This window comes from Stegodyphus dumicola, chromosome 7 (genome assembly GCF_044657685.1).
Source record: "Stegodyphus dumicola isolate Sdum_Otavi_A_Nest chromosome 7, ASM4465768v1".
In the NCBI taxonomy this organism is placed as follows: domain Eukaryota; kingdom Metazoa; phylum Arthropoda; class Arachnida; order Araneae; family Eresidae; genus Stegodyphus; species Stegodyphus dumicola.
The window spans coordinates 78176745-78192344 of record NC_140774.1 but is presented as its reverse complement, the minus strand read 5'-3'; the positions used below and the strand labels follow the sequence as shown (position 1 = coordinate 78192344).

General features: G+C 35.7%; 1 protein-coding gene across 2 annotated transcripts in view; it reads right to left on the bottom strand.

Annotated features, from left to right (window-relative positions):
* Positions 1-15600, bottom strand: part of LOC118197238 (uncharacterized) — a 403557-nt gene that overhangs the window by 152296 nt on the left and 235661 nt on the right. For both annotated transcript variants that reach the window (XM_085820507.1, XM_085820508.1), the window contains one exon: positions 4845-5019. In XM_085820507.1, coding sequence (XP_085676633.1) covers positions 4845-5019 — 175 coding nt within the window. The remainder of the gene's footprint in view (positions 1-4844; positions 5020-15600) is intronic.

Genomic DNA, 15600 nt, shown 5'->3' with positions numbered 1-15600 from the left:
AAGTAATTTAATATTATCATTTGACTTATACTGCTCTTAAATATATTATCAAGCAGCACATAGGAAAAAAGTTAGTTAATAGGGTAAAAAGAGCTATTAATAAAAAAAGTAGTGAAAAATAAAAGGAATAAAAATACAAAGTAAATGCCTTAAAAAACATGAAGACAGAGATTTATTAATTTAATTGCATTTGATGATATCTTTAGCGGCTGAAATAAAAGAATGGAAATTTGAGATACTAATATTTTGAAGATGCAGATGAAACACTTCTTTGAAATTAAATTGTAATACGAAAGATGAAACTCCATAAAACAGAATGAAGAATTGTGAGATATAAATATATATCAAAATCCATGGAAACTAATTAGTAAAAATAATATGTAAATGAAGTTCCGGAAGAAGTAATGTATGTTAAACCCGTGCTTGGCAGCCTAGACGATAGGTCAGGACGACATGTATCATAGATCAGAGAAGCCTACTGCGGTATCGAAGTGCTGGGCTCGAATCCCGGAGAAGGCATGGAAGTTTGTAAATGTGCAGTGTCTGTTCGGCATAGGGTGATTCTAGTTATGGGCCGAACCGAAAGTCCTCTCGAGAGGTTGGAGGTAGGGTGGGGGACCTTCAGACCCGTCTTTTTCCCGGGATGCTGTCCATCAAAACAGGGGGCGGAACTGAGCGAAGTCGTACTTTCATCTGTATGGTGCTGAAGGCTCTTGCCAACGACAAGCGCAATCTTGCACCCCTTGACAGGATTAATTTCGTGGGCTTGTTCTGATGTTATTGTCAGACTCGTGAGATAAGTCACAACAACAACAAACCCGTGTTTATAATTCGTATGGAAATTTTTCAGGATCCATAATGTTTAGTGCGTTCGGTCTATTTTATGTCTTATATATAATCGAGAAGCTCCTTTCTTGGTGTGTTTCGATGTTCTTTGGGAACGATTCGCTATATTTCGTTGCATAGGAAAATAAATGATATACATTTATATGATGACTGCTCCTAAGATACGATATACTACGCATCATAAGAGGACTTTTCAATAAAAATAAAAGAAAATAATAATCGATTTTTGAGCTAACATCAGTAATGCAGTGAAAAATAAAATAATGCATCTAAAATAATGTTAGTAAATTATCACAAATACACAAAATTATTTGCAAAGAAACTTTTTATATTACTTTATAAAAACTACGCAACAAACTTCTTTTAAAACCGATTTTTTGCTACTTCAGAAATTTATTTTGTGTATTTTTCAAACATTAAGCTTTCGTTCTCTATTCCATAAAAGACGCGTGCATAATTATATCAAAATGCATGAGGAAATAAAGCATCACTATCTTCACCAATTGTTTCAAATGTAAAATTTGTTAAATTCGCATAAAATATTTTTAAAAAATCTGAAAGACTTTAGATTATACGGTTGACAAAAAGGATTTTTAATGGTTTGTTACGCTCTCGCTGAGCTCGCAATTTACCAGTCTTCTGTTACACTCATGCCTACTAAACATTTTCTTCTTTATATTTTTTATTTTTATTTATTTATTTTATCTTTCTAACTTTATGATTAAGCACCATTTTTTTTTTTTTTTTTTTTTTTTGCACATGTGCCACAAACAATTTAACAGCAAAATTGCAAGAACTTTAGAAGCAGCATAGCAGTATACATTCAGAATTCTCGATGCAGCGTTAAGTATTGGCATATACACTGACTACCAATAAGTATTTGGACACCTGTGATAGAAAAGAAAAACTAACTTTATTCAAAATCAATAGTTGGTAGAGCCTCCACGAGAGGTAATTACAGCGTGGACCCTCCGGGACATACTTTCCACAAGTCTTTGTACGACAGCTAGTGGTATTTTCTTCCACTCGGCTTGGAGAAGACATAGAAGTTCCTTCACCGATTTTGCACGAGTAGTGCACCCCTGAATTCGGCGATGCAACTCGTCCCAGAGGTTCTCGATAGGGTTCAGGTCTGGACTCTGGGCAGGCCAGTCCATTCGATGAACTCCTTTGGCACCATACCAAGCCTTGGTTAACGTCGAAACATGACAACTGGCATTGCCGTCCTGAAAGTAACAGGGATCCAACCCGTAAAACTGCCACAACGTAGGAAGCACATTGTCATCCAAAATAGTGCAGTAGGCATCGGAGTTGAGCTTACCATGAATGGGGACCAAGGGTCCCAGCCCATACCAGGAGAAACACCCCCAGACCATAATTACACCTCCGCGGAACTTGACTGTTGGCACAATGCATTCTGGCAGGAGACGTTCTCCAGGTAGACGCCAGACCCAGACCCTGCCATCCGAAAGGTAAAGGGTGAATCTTGATTCGTCACTCCAAAGAACCAGTTTCCACTGAACTACGGTCCAATTTCGATGTGCTTTGTACCGAATTAACCGAGCAGCACGGTTGGACTTTGTGATCAAAGGCTTATGGGCAGCAGCACGACCATGAAAACCAAGCAGATGTGCTTCCTTACGGATGGTATTCATTGAAACAATACTTCCGGATGCCTGTTGAAACTCCTCGCGGATGAGGGTCATCGGCTGGGTGCGGTTCTTTCGAATTTCTCTGAACAGCACTCATCGGTCTCTATCCCCCAGTTTCCTTGGTCTGCCGACTCGGGGCACATTCCGACAATCACTGCTCACCTTCCACTTCTTAATCACATAGGCCACTGTCGATATTGGGTACTTCAGATCGCTAGATATGTCCCTTAAGGATCGGCCACATTTGTGATACCCGATAATTATACCTTTCTAGAAATCAGAGAGCTCCGAACTGCGAGGCATCTTGCATGAGACTAAAGCCGATGCTGTTTCCTACACGATATATACCGGCGGAGTCCGTGGTGTACCTTGGAACCGTAGATATCGTCATTTGCATAGGTGTCCAAATACTTATTGGTAGTCAGTGTATTTTTCTGTTTTTCTCAGTTCATCATATCAATGATCAATATTTGTACTAAAATGCCTTTACAATTTTTTCTTTTTTTATTATTAACATTTTGTGCGTTTCTTTATTATTAAATACCACGTTCTTGGCACTTATGCCACATAATATTCGATTCAACAATAAGATAAAAAAATAGTTAGAAACAGCATACCTTTAGAATTTCCGACAGACAGTCTCGCGCTTCGAGATAAAAATGTTTTATACCGTACAGTGTTGCCACTGCTCGCTTTCATATCGTTGAGTTTGTTAATCAAAAATTCATTTACGTTTTACAAAATATGAAACACATAATAAAACATATTCAAAATTCGGACTTCCAGGTGCACATGTTCGGGTTCAGGATTACGTTATTCAAAATTTAATGGATCTAGGTAGCGTTGTTTTTTCACAGTGCAAGGGACATACATACATTCGTACAGATTCTTCATTATTTCTTTTCTTTAAATATAACATCGGGCGATAATATTTGGAAGCAACAATATGAAATGTGATACCCTGTTTAAAGTGATTCAACGCAAGATGCAGTTTCTAGACGAATATCCTATTTGGGAATATCCATTTGGGCTAATGTATAAAAAAGCAAATTTGAAATTCAAAATTTCGGCTTTAAGGTGCACATGTTCATGTGTAGGACTATGTGTGTTAAAAATTTGGTCGCTCTAGAATCCAACGTCTTCTCACAGTGCGATGAACTAAACACTCACGCACAATTCTTCAATTTTTAATAATAATAATATGCGTATTTAAATTTGCATTTGCGTAGTTTTAAACAAATGGATTATTCGACAACCAAATGTCATCAAGCTATTAGAAACATTAATGGTGTTAAGAAATTGCGATTACTTAATTTATAAGATTTTTCTCCCTCCTTGTTGCATGCCTTCGTAATGTAATTAAAAAATCACATCCGACTAGCAGCCGAAATATCCCGACTTCGAATCCCGACATAGTTGATTGCTTCACCTTTCCTGCTTCAAAAATTCAAAAACATGGCGCTCGAACTGATATGTGACGATAATTCGTCATCCCTGAATTTGGGGTCCATGTCTATTCCTCCCCAATCGCCCTTAAAGTGGGGAAGAATGTAAGGTATTTTCTCCCTCTTTTTCGCGTGCTTTCGTGTTATAATTAGGAAGCATGCTCGGTTAGCACTCGGAAGACCTAATTTCGAATCCTGGCAAAGGCATCGCACAGTTTTTACGTTTTTCGCTCCGATATACCTAAGAATTGTAGACACTTACACCCATAACTATTTATAACTTATATACAGGCATGATTTTTTATTAAACGTATCATTTTAAAATAACTCTTTGAAAAAATGAGGGGAAATGTGCGCTAATTTGAAAGAATGATTAAGCAAATCATCAGTGGGAAAATTTGTTGTGCGTGGACTCTGGCGCAGTTGATTGATCAAAGGAAACTTGTGAATATCTGTGATTCTTATTAGCGCGCAATTTACTTACAAATCTAAAATTTATAAAAGATGTAGCACAAATGTGAAAGTTCCCATCACAACTGAAAGCAACATCATTTAACAAATTGCGGTTAGTTAACTGACTTTCATTTTTGTAAATAAAAAGCAAAAATGTAAGATTTTTGCAGGTAATATAAAGCAGATTTTGTGTTTAAAAAACACAAATGTAAATACACAAATTACTATGCCATGAACATTGTGCCTTAAAACATGATTTAACGTTTGTGACTGCCTTGCAATGTAATTGTGCTTATGTCACAATGCATGCATACCCTTATGATAATTTTCAGCATTACTCAAATTAAAATTTTATTAGAAACGTACTATCAAAAATTTAAATCTTTATGGTACGATTATGTGTCTCAAATATAAATTTCTTGCTATAAATTTGAAAAATTTAGCTTACGTTTTCCCTGCTTGGTGGTTGCGGGGCCGGCTCCATCCATGCTTTTATGTTTTCTTCCAGGTACTGTTGAGCCTGCTGTACCACCGGTACCGGTATGCCGGTGCCAGTTCCACCTGAAGCGCCACTAGTGGATGGTGTTGATGACGAAGGCGCAGCCCGATTCTGCCGTGACATCCTGTAAGAAAATGGAATTTTATTAGTCAACATTGTTAATGCAATACCAAAAACAGTGCTGAAATTTCTTAATTTCATTATCATTCAATAATTTAATATAATATGACAATTTTTGAAAGTGTAAATTTAAACTAAGATGTTTAATTTAAGAAACAAGTAAAGATATAGGTTCGATTTTTCTTTCCTTTTTCCTTCTGAGAATTTTTTGTGCCATTGCTTAACATGGAATTTTTTTTATTATATTAATTACAGGAGCTTCAGCAATTAGAAAATGACTGTTTGGGGGGGGGTGTAATGATAAGACATCAGGGTATTTATCAAAAGATAGATTTTCATTAATAACATTACAAAGAGTAATGACTTCGGTTGTTCCACAATGCCGATTACAAGCTTTAATAAATTTGGATTTTAAAACTTCATAATTCATAATGGAGATAATTAATAATTATTATTTCATGTAAGATATGCAATGTAATTTCAGTCTTGTATTTTAAAAATGAATTGTTCAGCCTCTCGGAATCCCCTTCAATTATAACAGGGAAATCTAATTATGAAGTGTGCTGAATAAGATATCTTTTCGTGTGCGTAAAAAACATCTCATGAACTTAAAAATAAGAAATTCTTTTATTCAACACTACAGTAAAATAAGCAATCAGACTGTTTCAAAATGACTGTACGCCTAAATATCCTTGAACATCTGTTCATCAATCACAGCTTCAATTGAAGTGAATAAAGTAAACCTTCAGAACACGACAATTTCGGTCGCGTGATAGGCTTTAATCAAAATACATAGGTCCTCATAAGGAGTTCTCAAACGAAAACCAAATTTAAAAATCTATATCTATCTACAAGTAAAACAGTGATGTTTTATGTACAAACCGTTGTGATAGAAACTATGTCAGTTACATTTTGAAGTGCGAATTTAAAAAAAAAAATGCATTTTTTACTGCCAAGACATTAACTTGGAATCATAGGTTTCTTTTACTATTTATAGCTTAATTTGCCACTTAAAATCATTAGTCACATAATTTTGAAAAAGTTTTAGGGTCAATTTTTTTACGTGACAGACAGTTTTTCATCTCATTCAAAAATCTCTGCTTTGATTCTAAATGTCTAAATAAATAAAACTTCTTCGTATAAGCTCCGTATAAAAATTAAAATGTTTATATTTTTACTCAAAAGCGTCATATGATCAAAATTCTCATATTCTGTAAAATTAATTTATTTGATTCCTTTCTGAAGCTGAAACTATGCGTCTGCCACCAGTCTATTAAGAGATAGATATTCTACAGCATAAAACTATAACGCATTTTTTAAAAATAATCATTAAACTACAGCCTCATCCCGCACGCCTTAATTTTCGTATGTTTAAAAGATAACAGAGGTTTAAAGAAGATACAGCGGTTTAAGGAATTATTACATTCTCCCGTGCTTGTTCTCCTGGTGTAAGTGGCTACGGCCAGATAGCCGTTGGAAGATGGTTCGAATCCGGTTGAGGGACAGTTTATTTTACATGTTTCTTTGACAAAATGTCTTATGGTCGATACTTCGTAAAAAGCAAATAAGTGGGAAACGTACACGGCTGAAAATAGTGCAACTTTGGAAGCCTATTTGGAACACCTAGCGTACACTTTATTTATGCTTTTCAAGAAATTTATTTTCTACTCCCTTGTACAAAGTAAAGGAAGTATTGTAATCGCGAAAAATTACGGATATCATATTTCAACGGGAATATTCATTATGACCGTTCTCGAATTCCTTTATACGATATTTTGCGTGACGTCTGTAAGCACGGACAGAATAAAAGACTCTTTTTTCGAAGACGGATTCGCAAATGGATTTCAAATGGATTCAAAAGAGATTTTTTTTTCTACGCATAAATGTATCTCGCATAACTCACAAACAATTTGCTACAGAACGTTGAAATTTTGTATATGGGGTTACTATAACATTTAGTTTGTACTTCCCTTTGTTACTGCAGTCGGAAGAACCAAACGCATATAAATGTATACAGCGCCTTATCCGGCTTAAAACTCCTTACTCGGCCTCTGCTTTCGCAATTGTTGGTCTGTTTTCGCAACAATTGCGAAATTTCCGTTACCCGGCTCTGTTTTCGCAATTATATATTTCCAATTACAGAAGTGCTTTAAAGGACGACTGACTACCAAGTTTCTTAATTTCGAAATTATTCAATCTTGCATGTTACTTAAGAAAGATTTTTTTTTTCATATTCGAAGATGTCGAAATACATTTCAGTTTCAGCCTTCGTTTGGAATGTGGTGAGTTAGTTGACAAGGTTCTACCGCATATGACCTAGAGTGCAAAAATCCCTTTTCCTACTAAATAGTTGTTGATAATGAAGTTTAAAATAAAAGTTGGCTAGCATTGTTTGAAAACTTCTGACAGTTTAATTAATAATCTGTCGGAAAGAAAGTCAAATATTAGAGTTCTTCATGATAATGTACCTCCTGAAACCTGAAAGCTATGTGCGTTCATTCCTTCAATTTATAAAATAAGTAGTTGTATTAATTTAACATAGCATACCACTTGAGTACTTTTTGCCTTAGGAACGATTCTTGACATGGAGAATAATGTAAGGAATTAAATTATTACGGTCAGTGACAGAACAACACTCATACATTCAGCCCTTTGCTTTACCGGATATAAAACCCGAGACAAAGCAATCAATATTTGGCGGTCTTATCCACTTGAATGTTTGCGAGCTAATAAGTAAACTTGCAGATTTATATCTCACCGTCCAAATGTTCAGAATTAAAACACATGAAAGCTTTTTAATCAGGAAATTTAGATTAAAATTATAATTTGATATAGGAAAATATAGTATATCATACTTCTGCAAATACTTTTCGCTGTCGTGTATTTTTCGCATTCTTATAACTTTTTCTCACATATTTCCAAAGACAAAATGATACTTAACTAGTGTTCACATGGATAATAAAAGAGTAGATGCATTAGAATTGGCCATCTGTACAGAGAGGTAAAACTTTTTCCGGTAATAACAACTATAATGGTGACTACAGAAAAATTAACTTTTCATATACAATCGCTTAATTAAATCGCTGGAAGAAGACCAGAAGTCCAGAGATAAAATGCAGAGATCGAGTTCAAGGAAAATGTATAACTGGATCATGCAAACAAGGAAATATGTTTTTTAAATAAGATGAGAAGAATTTAATGAAAACTGGCATTTCCTGTATATTATTTGATATGACAAGATTCTGTAAAATTTATGTACTAATCTTACATTAAAATTTACAGAACAATACAGTTGCAGTCTTTGCAGTTGTTGGCAAATATACAGTTGCAGTCATCTCAACATCATTAATACATTTTTATATATTGTTTTCTTTTCGTTCTGTAAATATCACTTTACTGTGCTTACGGTAATGATATAATTTTCATCGCTAACTAATTTATTTCAATTTCAGTGAAGTAGAATGAGTTTCAGGCTTTGCTTTTCTTCTAAATCTCCCGATCGCTATATGTGTTAACACATGCAGTTCGATTTCTGAATTATATATATAATAATGATATATATACAATGATGTTGATGAAAAAACATAATGAACTAATGATATTGAGAAGACTGCAACTGCATTGTTGCTAATTGAATTAATTTTTGTTCTTACCATCAGAACGTAACTTGTTGATTATTGGATTCTCTTTGTTGCTATAGAATTCTAGCATCATCACTGGATCTAATGTTTGAAGCAGATGACAAAGTGCCGGTGGGTGAGTCACAAAGAAATTACGTAGCTGAGGTTCATAAACTATGATGCCTAAAACCTTTTAATAATTATTCATGCATTGATATATTTTCATTATAGTTTAATAGATTTAGCAATAATAAATTAGAATAAAACTATTAAGATGTTATTAAGAAGCACACGCATTGATTTTTAAATTTTTATTACAGTTTAGGAAGATAAGTAAAACACCTTACGCCTAGTTTGGCGACTTCCATTTTCACCACCAGAAAAGTTTAAAGATTGCAAGAAATGGATTGCAAGAAAAGATTTTTTGCCAAATAAAAGCAATAAAATCTAAAAGATGTTTTTAGATGTTAAAAATCAAATAAAAAATTCAATTTGCATGTGCGTCGAGCATTCCTCGTTTGCTCCGATCAAATTTATCGTGTAAAAGTTAAAGGCTGAGCAAACACGTATGGGGAATTCTAATTTACGTAAAACTACCCTCGGAAAGATAACCCTTACATTAGTGCAGACTGGATAGAAAACTCCAAATAACAATTTTTCTCTCTCTTTTTGAATAAATAAGATAAAACTTTTTTGAATCAAACAGCTTTAAATATTTATTAAATTCAGAATGTCGTTCGAAGACTTAAACGAAGGAACTTCCCCCAGACACCCCTAAACAAGAGCAGCTCTATTTCCCCTAAAAATGAATGAAAATCTATATCCCGATACATTCCTGCAGGGGGATTTTCCACTCCGAAGATTTTTCCCTCCCATCGCATCTCGACCCCTAAATCCCTACTCGCCCCACCTAGCCCTTGGAACTTAATACAGAAGCGCAATTTCTTTAAAATACCCCGTCGAATCGACATAGCAGCGCCTTCACCTGCCACATTAAAATAACCTTTACGCTATCCTCCCCTTTCCCTGTTCCGAAGTGCCACGTAACGGAAATCATGTCTCGCGTTTCAAGGTGGCAACGTAGCGTGGCGTCCGCGAATATTCCCCTCCCGTGCGAAAATCAATATACGGAACACTGATGCAGAAGACAAAACGTAGCACGTGGGAAGCATATTTTAAGAAAGTCGAGATCTGGAAGAGTTTTCCTCCCGCCATTTTATTTTCGAGAACTTTGAAACATTATACAGTTGTGAATAAGAGAGGAAAATTAAACTATTTTCATAAGTTCATATAAACACTGTCCGTGTCTAAAGGTTTCTAACTCAAGTTTCCGGTATATTCTTGATAGTACGGAAAGGTTGTCCGCGAGAACTTATAAACAGATTTGATAGTATAAATTGATTCAATTCTGAACATAACTAGAATATATGTATAAGATAACGACCAAAAAAGATATCTTCTTTTCTTTTTGTAAATATCAGATTACTATACTTAACATTATGATATAATTTTCATCAAAAACTAATTTATTTCAATTCCCGTGAAGGAGAATGAGTTCTAGGCTTTGTTTCTGTTCTAAATCTCCCGATTGTTATATGTGTTAACACATGCTGTTGGATTTCTGGATTTCAAGAAAAAATATAACTATACAAAAAATTGTGGAAATCATTGATACAGAAATATTTTATAAATGAAACTTGTTTTGTAGAAATCTCAATCCATTTTTTGATAATGTATCCGTGACACAGCCTAAGTTTTCTCTTCCTCTGGGGAGGTACCAGATTTTTTTCGCTCTTGCCAATGCACACCAAAAATGATACGAAACATCAAAACGACGTGAAAGAAAAACTGAAACATTATACAATTAACACTTATTACAACGATTCCTCATGTGTTCAAAATAGAAGTGTTATAGCATGTAGAGCTGCCATGAGAATGGAATGGTAAGTCCGGATCATGGATTAAAGTCACAATAGGGAGGGACCTCCCAATACAAAAAAGCGCCAAAGTATTATTTAATTTTTAAAAATAGTAAACGTTGCCTGTGTTTCAAAGGCTCAAAAGCTCAGGTGAGGTAAATTCCCCACTTCATAAATCCACCACTCATAGCAGCTACAACGAGTAGCCGTTAAAGATCTATTGTTTATTATCAAGTAAAGCTTTAATTTTACCTTTCAAGTAAAGCTTTACATTTCCCTCTGCACTATTAGGAAAACTATCGATGCTGTTATTTATGTGCCCCGTCATGAAGATCCCGTTCACATTTTTAAATAATAAAGGCTGTTCGTGAAGCAGCAACGTCCACAAACATGTGCTAGAATAAAACTACCCATACTTTATGAAGATCAGTTCTTAATTTAGGGGCAAAAACCCTGCAATTTTTTACCCAAGGCACTGTTATTTAAACAGGACTTACATCTGTTATATTATCAAAAGCAGTAGACTGAAACCATACTTGGTCTGACGTAAAAAAAAAAAAAAGAATGTCTCCCAAAATGTGCCGCCAGGGCCAGACCGCCCTTCTCTAGTTTTCCAATGGAAATTGCCACGTGACTATTAGAGAGTCTGAAGGTCTGAAACAGGGGTTGCAGAAGACATAAAAGAAATGGATTAATAGGGGGTATGGTCCCCTTTTACAGCCATACAGGCCTCGCAGCGTAATGTTATACTGGAAATAAGGCAGTTTATCAATGCCTGTGGAAATTGGTCAAACTCATTCAGCAACGCTCCTTTCAGTTCCTGGATGGCTCTCGGAGGGGGGTTGCGAGTTGCAATTGCCCTCCACAGAGCGTTTCAGACATGCTCTATATGGTTGAGGTCTGGAGATCTGACTGGCCAATCCATCTGGCGAATATCTTCATTTTCGAGAAATTCGTCGACCAGAAGATCGATGTGGCCTTTCGGTATCGTCCTGTAAGATGAACTAGGAGTCCACTGCACCCCGGAAAAGGCAAACATAGGGCTTTAAGACCTCATCCCTATGCCTCACAACAGATACAAAGCCTCTGTCAAAGATGTAGAGAAGTGTGCGGCCATCCAACATGATGCCTTCCCAGACCATTACACCGTCACCGCCATAATTGTTGATTTCTCGGACATTGGAGAGTAGATAGCGAGTCCATGGCTCTCTCCATATGAAAGTACTGCGAGAATCGGTGGTTAGGCTAAAACGGGACTCGTCGGTGAACCGAAAGGTCGCCCATTGCTCCGTACTCTAATTACTATGATGCCTGCACCATGGCTAATTGGACTCTCCTGTCCATAGACGTGAGCGGAACGCAAAAAGCAGGTATTCTAGCAAACAACCCTCTATCAGTCTTTTGGAAACAATCACCCCTGTTACACGGGTGCCTGTGGCTGCGTACAGGGCCCGAGAGAGCTGAGATGCTGTAGCTCCTCTGTTACGCCTCGCTAAATGAACAAATAGCGATTTTCTCTGACCGTCGTGGCTCTTGGACAACCTTGCCCAGGCTTTCTCTCGATGGATCCAGTATCCTGGAACTGTTTCCGTAAATACACACGATTCTGGGCGTTAAATTAAACTCTCTGCATATCTAGACTTGCGATTGGCCTGCCTCTAGCCTCCCCACAATTCGCCACCTCATTCATCATCTAAACGTTGGTGGTTACTAATTTTTACTGTTCCGATGTGAATTTAAGCGATTGCTGCAAGATAACACCAAGAAATTCGCCGAGGTGTGCTAGCGAACGCAATTCGTCTTATCCTCCACGCGTTTATAAAGCTTTTTTTTCTGCTGACTAGGCCTACACACATGTGTACGCTTACGTATTTGCCGTACAAGATTTGCATTTTTATCTAGAAGCAGTGATTTTCCCCTTCAGTTCAGTTCTTTTCATGCATTTCGATAAAATTTGCAAATTCTCTTAATTTATTTCACCAGTGTATATCCCAATCAGGATTAATGTCCCTTTTGGGCTAAAATACTTTTTTATAAATATGAGTTAATATTTAATCGCCAAGTGATACCTATAAACTTATATTAAAAATAATATCTTCTATTAATAAAAACTTGAATGTTTGATATATTTTTGCAGTTATCTAACTGTGACAATACGGTTGGACATCAAATCAATGGCATGGGATACTCACAAGTGCAGCGGGCCAGTAGATGATACCAAATGGCATTTGTACTTCGTCCTATGTTCGATTTCAGCAGCTGAATGTGATTTATGCACATACTTTTTTGTACATTAGAAAACGACTCATTTGTTAAATACTGAAGTTACATCAAGATCTCTTTTTAAGTAATTTCAATGCTTGAGAAATTAATGTTATTATTGAGATTGATAAAATCATCAAAGGCACCTTAATTATGCAAATATGTGGACAAACATGGCGTAGTATAACATTTCAGAATACCCCAACGCAACCAAGATATACAAAACAGTCGCGCGCACACAACTTCTCATTAAGGATTCATTCGGTTCATAAATAACCTTGCACGTGAACAAGCTGAGAAGGTTTTGTTATCTTTAATGATAATTAAAACCACTCTCGGGTGACCCGTGACTCTTCGCTTCTCAGCATTTTATTGATTAGGAGGCTCATGGTTGCTTTTAAATGTGCATGAACTGTAGAGGGGGGTAACCATGGAACGTATCGACAGAAGGAAGATGAGGTTGTCGATTTGCTTTCGGTTTCCCGCCTCTTTTCCATTGGATAAGTACCTATTGTTGTTCCCTCGGCTAATGTTAGTATTTGTGTTTGGAACTGTAGTGGGAATTTCTTTGAAATGGAAATTTTGACGTAAAGGAGGTAAATACCATGCATTTATTTGATATAAACTGAAAGGAGGTAGTGTACCAGAGAAGGCTTTTGTTTAGATTGTATTTATACTTAATTCAGAATAATCTTTCCATTAAATTAGCAGAAACACAGAATGAAATACAATCTATTGACCGATTTACAAACCACAAAAATCAAATGAAAATGCATTTAAAAGACGGAAATTCTTTTTGCTATTCGTTTGTGGCATTGCAAAATACTTGCATGTGCCATTAAAGTGCAGCAATGTCTCACGCTACAAATAAAGAGTCTAAGAATAAAGAGAATAATATTCGGAGAAATAATTGAGAATATTTCCTAAGGGTCATTTTGGAGCCTGGGGCCACAACAAAGAGCACCGTTGCAATCACTATTCGTTTCAAAAGAAAGAACGCCATTTGGACATAAAATATTTTACAACATAGGAATATACGTAACCGAGCAAATTGCAAATTTTTTAGCCTTGTTGAGATGCCTCTCATTCTAAAACACCATTAACATACATTCACCTGAAGCCCCAAACAGGCTTATTTTTTGCTTTCTTTTTTGCATGTGGTGTGGCCGCCATTTTGTGATTGCTTGAGTTTCGGTAAGTACTTTTTTTGCAATTTTTCAAGTTATGTTTATATTTTGTATATTTGGATATTGAGCTTTGCTTGTCTGATTTCATGCATTTTGTTTACAAACGTTTTGTTTTCTATTCATTTCAGTGATTGATTTTTCTGCTGTTCTGTGTGTGCTTTATTATTGTTTAGTTAATTTAGTTTGATTTTCTGCATTGCTTATCATGCCTTCATCCGTTAATCGTTTCACTAAATTACGCCTGAAACGGCAAAAATTCCTGAATCATCTTGACTTTTTACTTAAATGTAAATTTAAAAAATTGATCCCCAATTTTATTCAAATCAAATCTAATCAAAAACCTTCGAGTCGCGTTTCAAGAATTCTGTTAAATTGCAAGCTTGCCTTACTTCGGTCCGTCATAAATGATACACGTCAACAATTGTCCAAAATTGAACGTGAACTCTATAAGCTTCATCTGGAACTCGCTAAATCATATCCAAAATTCATTGCCCTTGAACAAGTCTTGGTCTAGAACGGAGAATGCAGTTAACCGTCATAAAAACACCCTTGCAGTTAAATTCGCAAAACTTCTTTTACAATCTTACAGTTCAAGTAGTTCAAAAAAATCTTCCCATTGTAAACATCAAGCCAATAGTTAATATTTCTAATGTTAGTCTTTCAGAAGAACAAGAGAGAAATCTAAAATATAATTTTAACTTCTCGCAAACCTGTAAACCCTCGATTCCAAAGATTTTGGCTCCTATCGAAAAAGCTTTCAAGTTCAGTAAAGTTTCTAATTCACAGAAAGAAACGATTAGGCATCTTATCGCTCATAATGTGAAATTCAATAATAAACCTTTGAAACCAAATCTAACTGCGAGAGAAAGAGCTACAATGCGCGAAATTCATTCTAACCCGGATATTATCATTTCAAAGGCAGACAAAGGTGGCCAGATAGTCGTCATGGATAAGAACACTTACATCGATGGTGTCACTAAACTTTTAAACGAAGGACCATATAATCCGATCCCTAAAGATCCTTTTCACCTTCGGACTTGTCAAAAATAAAAACTGCGATCAAATCTTCGCAAATCATTTCAGGCAACTTAAAACATTCACTTATCCCATCTGTTGCGAATTGTGCCAGGTTATATGCTCTTCCCAAAATTCATAAAAGTGGTATTCCTTTCCGCCCTATTGTATCAAATTTAGGTACTGCCTCGTATCCATTAGCTAAATATTTAGTTTCTAGATTTTCAACTCTATTAGACAATAACATTTACACCATAAAAAATTCAATAGAGTTTGTAAAAAAGGTTAAAAACATTTCTCCCAGTAATTTACTCATGGTTTCTTTTGATGTAAAATCATTATTCACCAATGTCCCGGTGGAGGGTGCATTAAGGTGTCTAGAAACCAGACTTCGCGAATTTCATTTCTCTTGCATCGAAATTGATGAGCTAATTTCTCTCACTCAACTCTGTTTGAATCAAACACATTCTGTTTTCCAAAATAAATATTACAAGCAAACTGAGGGATTAGCCATGGGAAGCCCCCTCAGTCCCATCCTGGCTGATATCTACATGCATTATTATGGATCAAAATTGTTTGAATC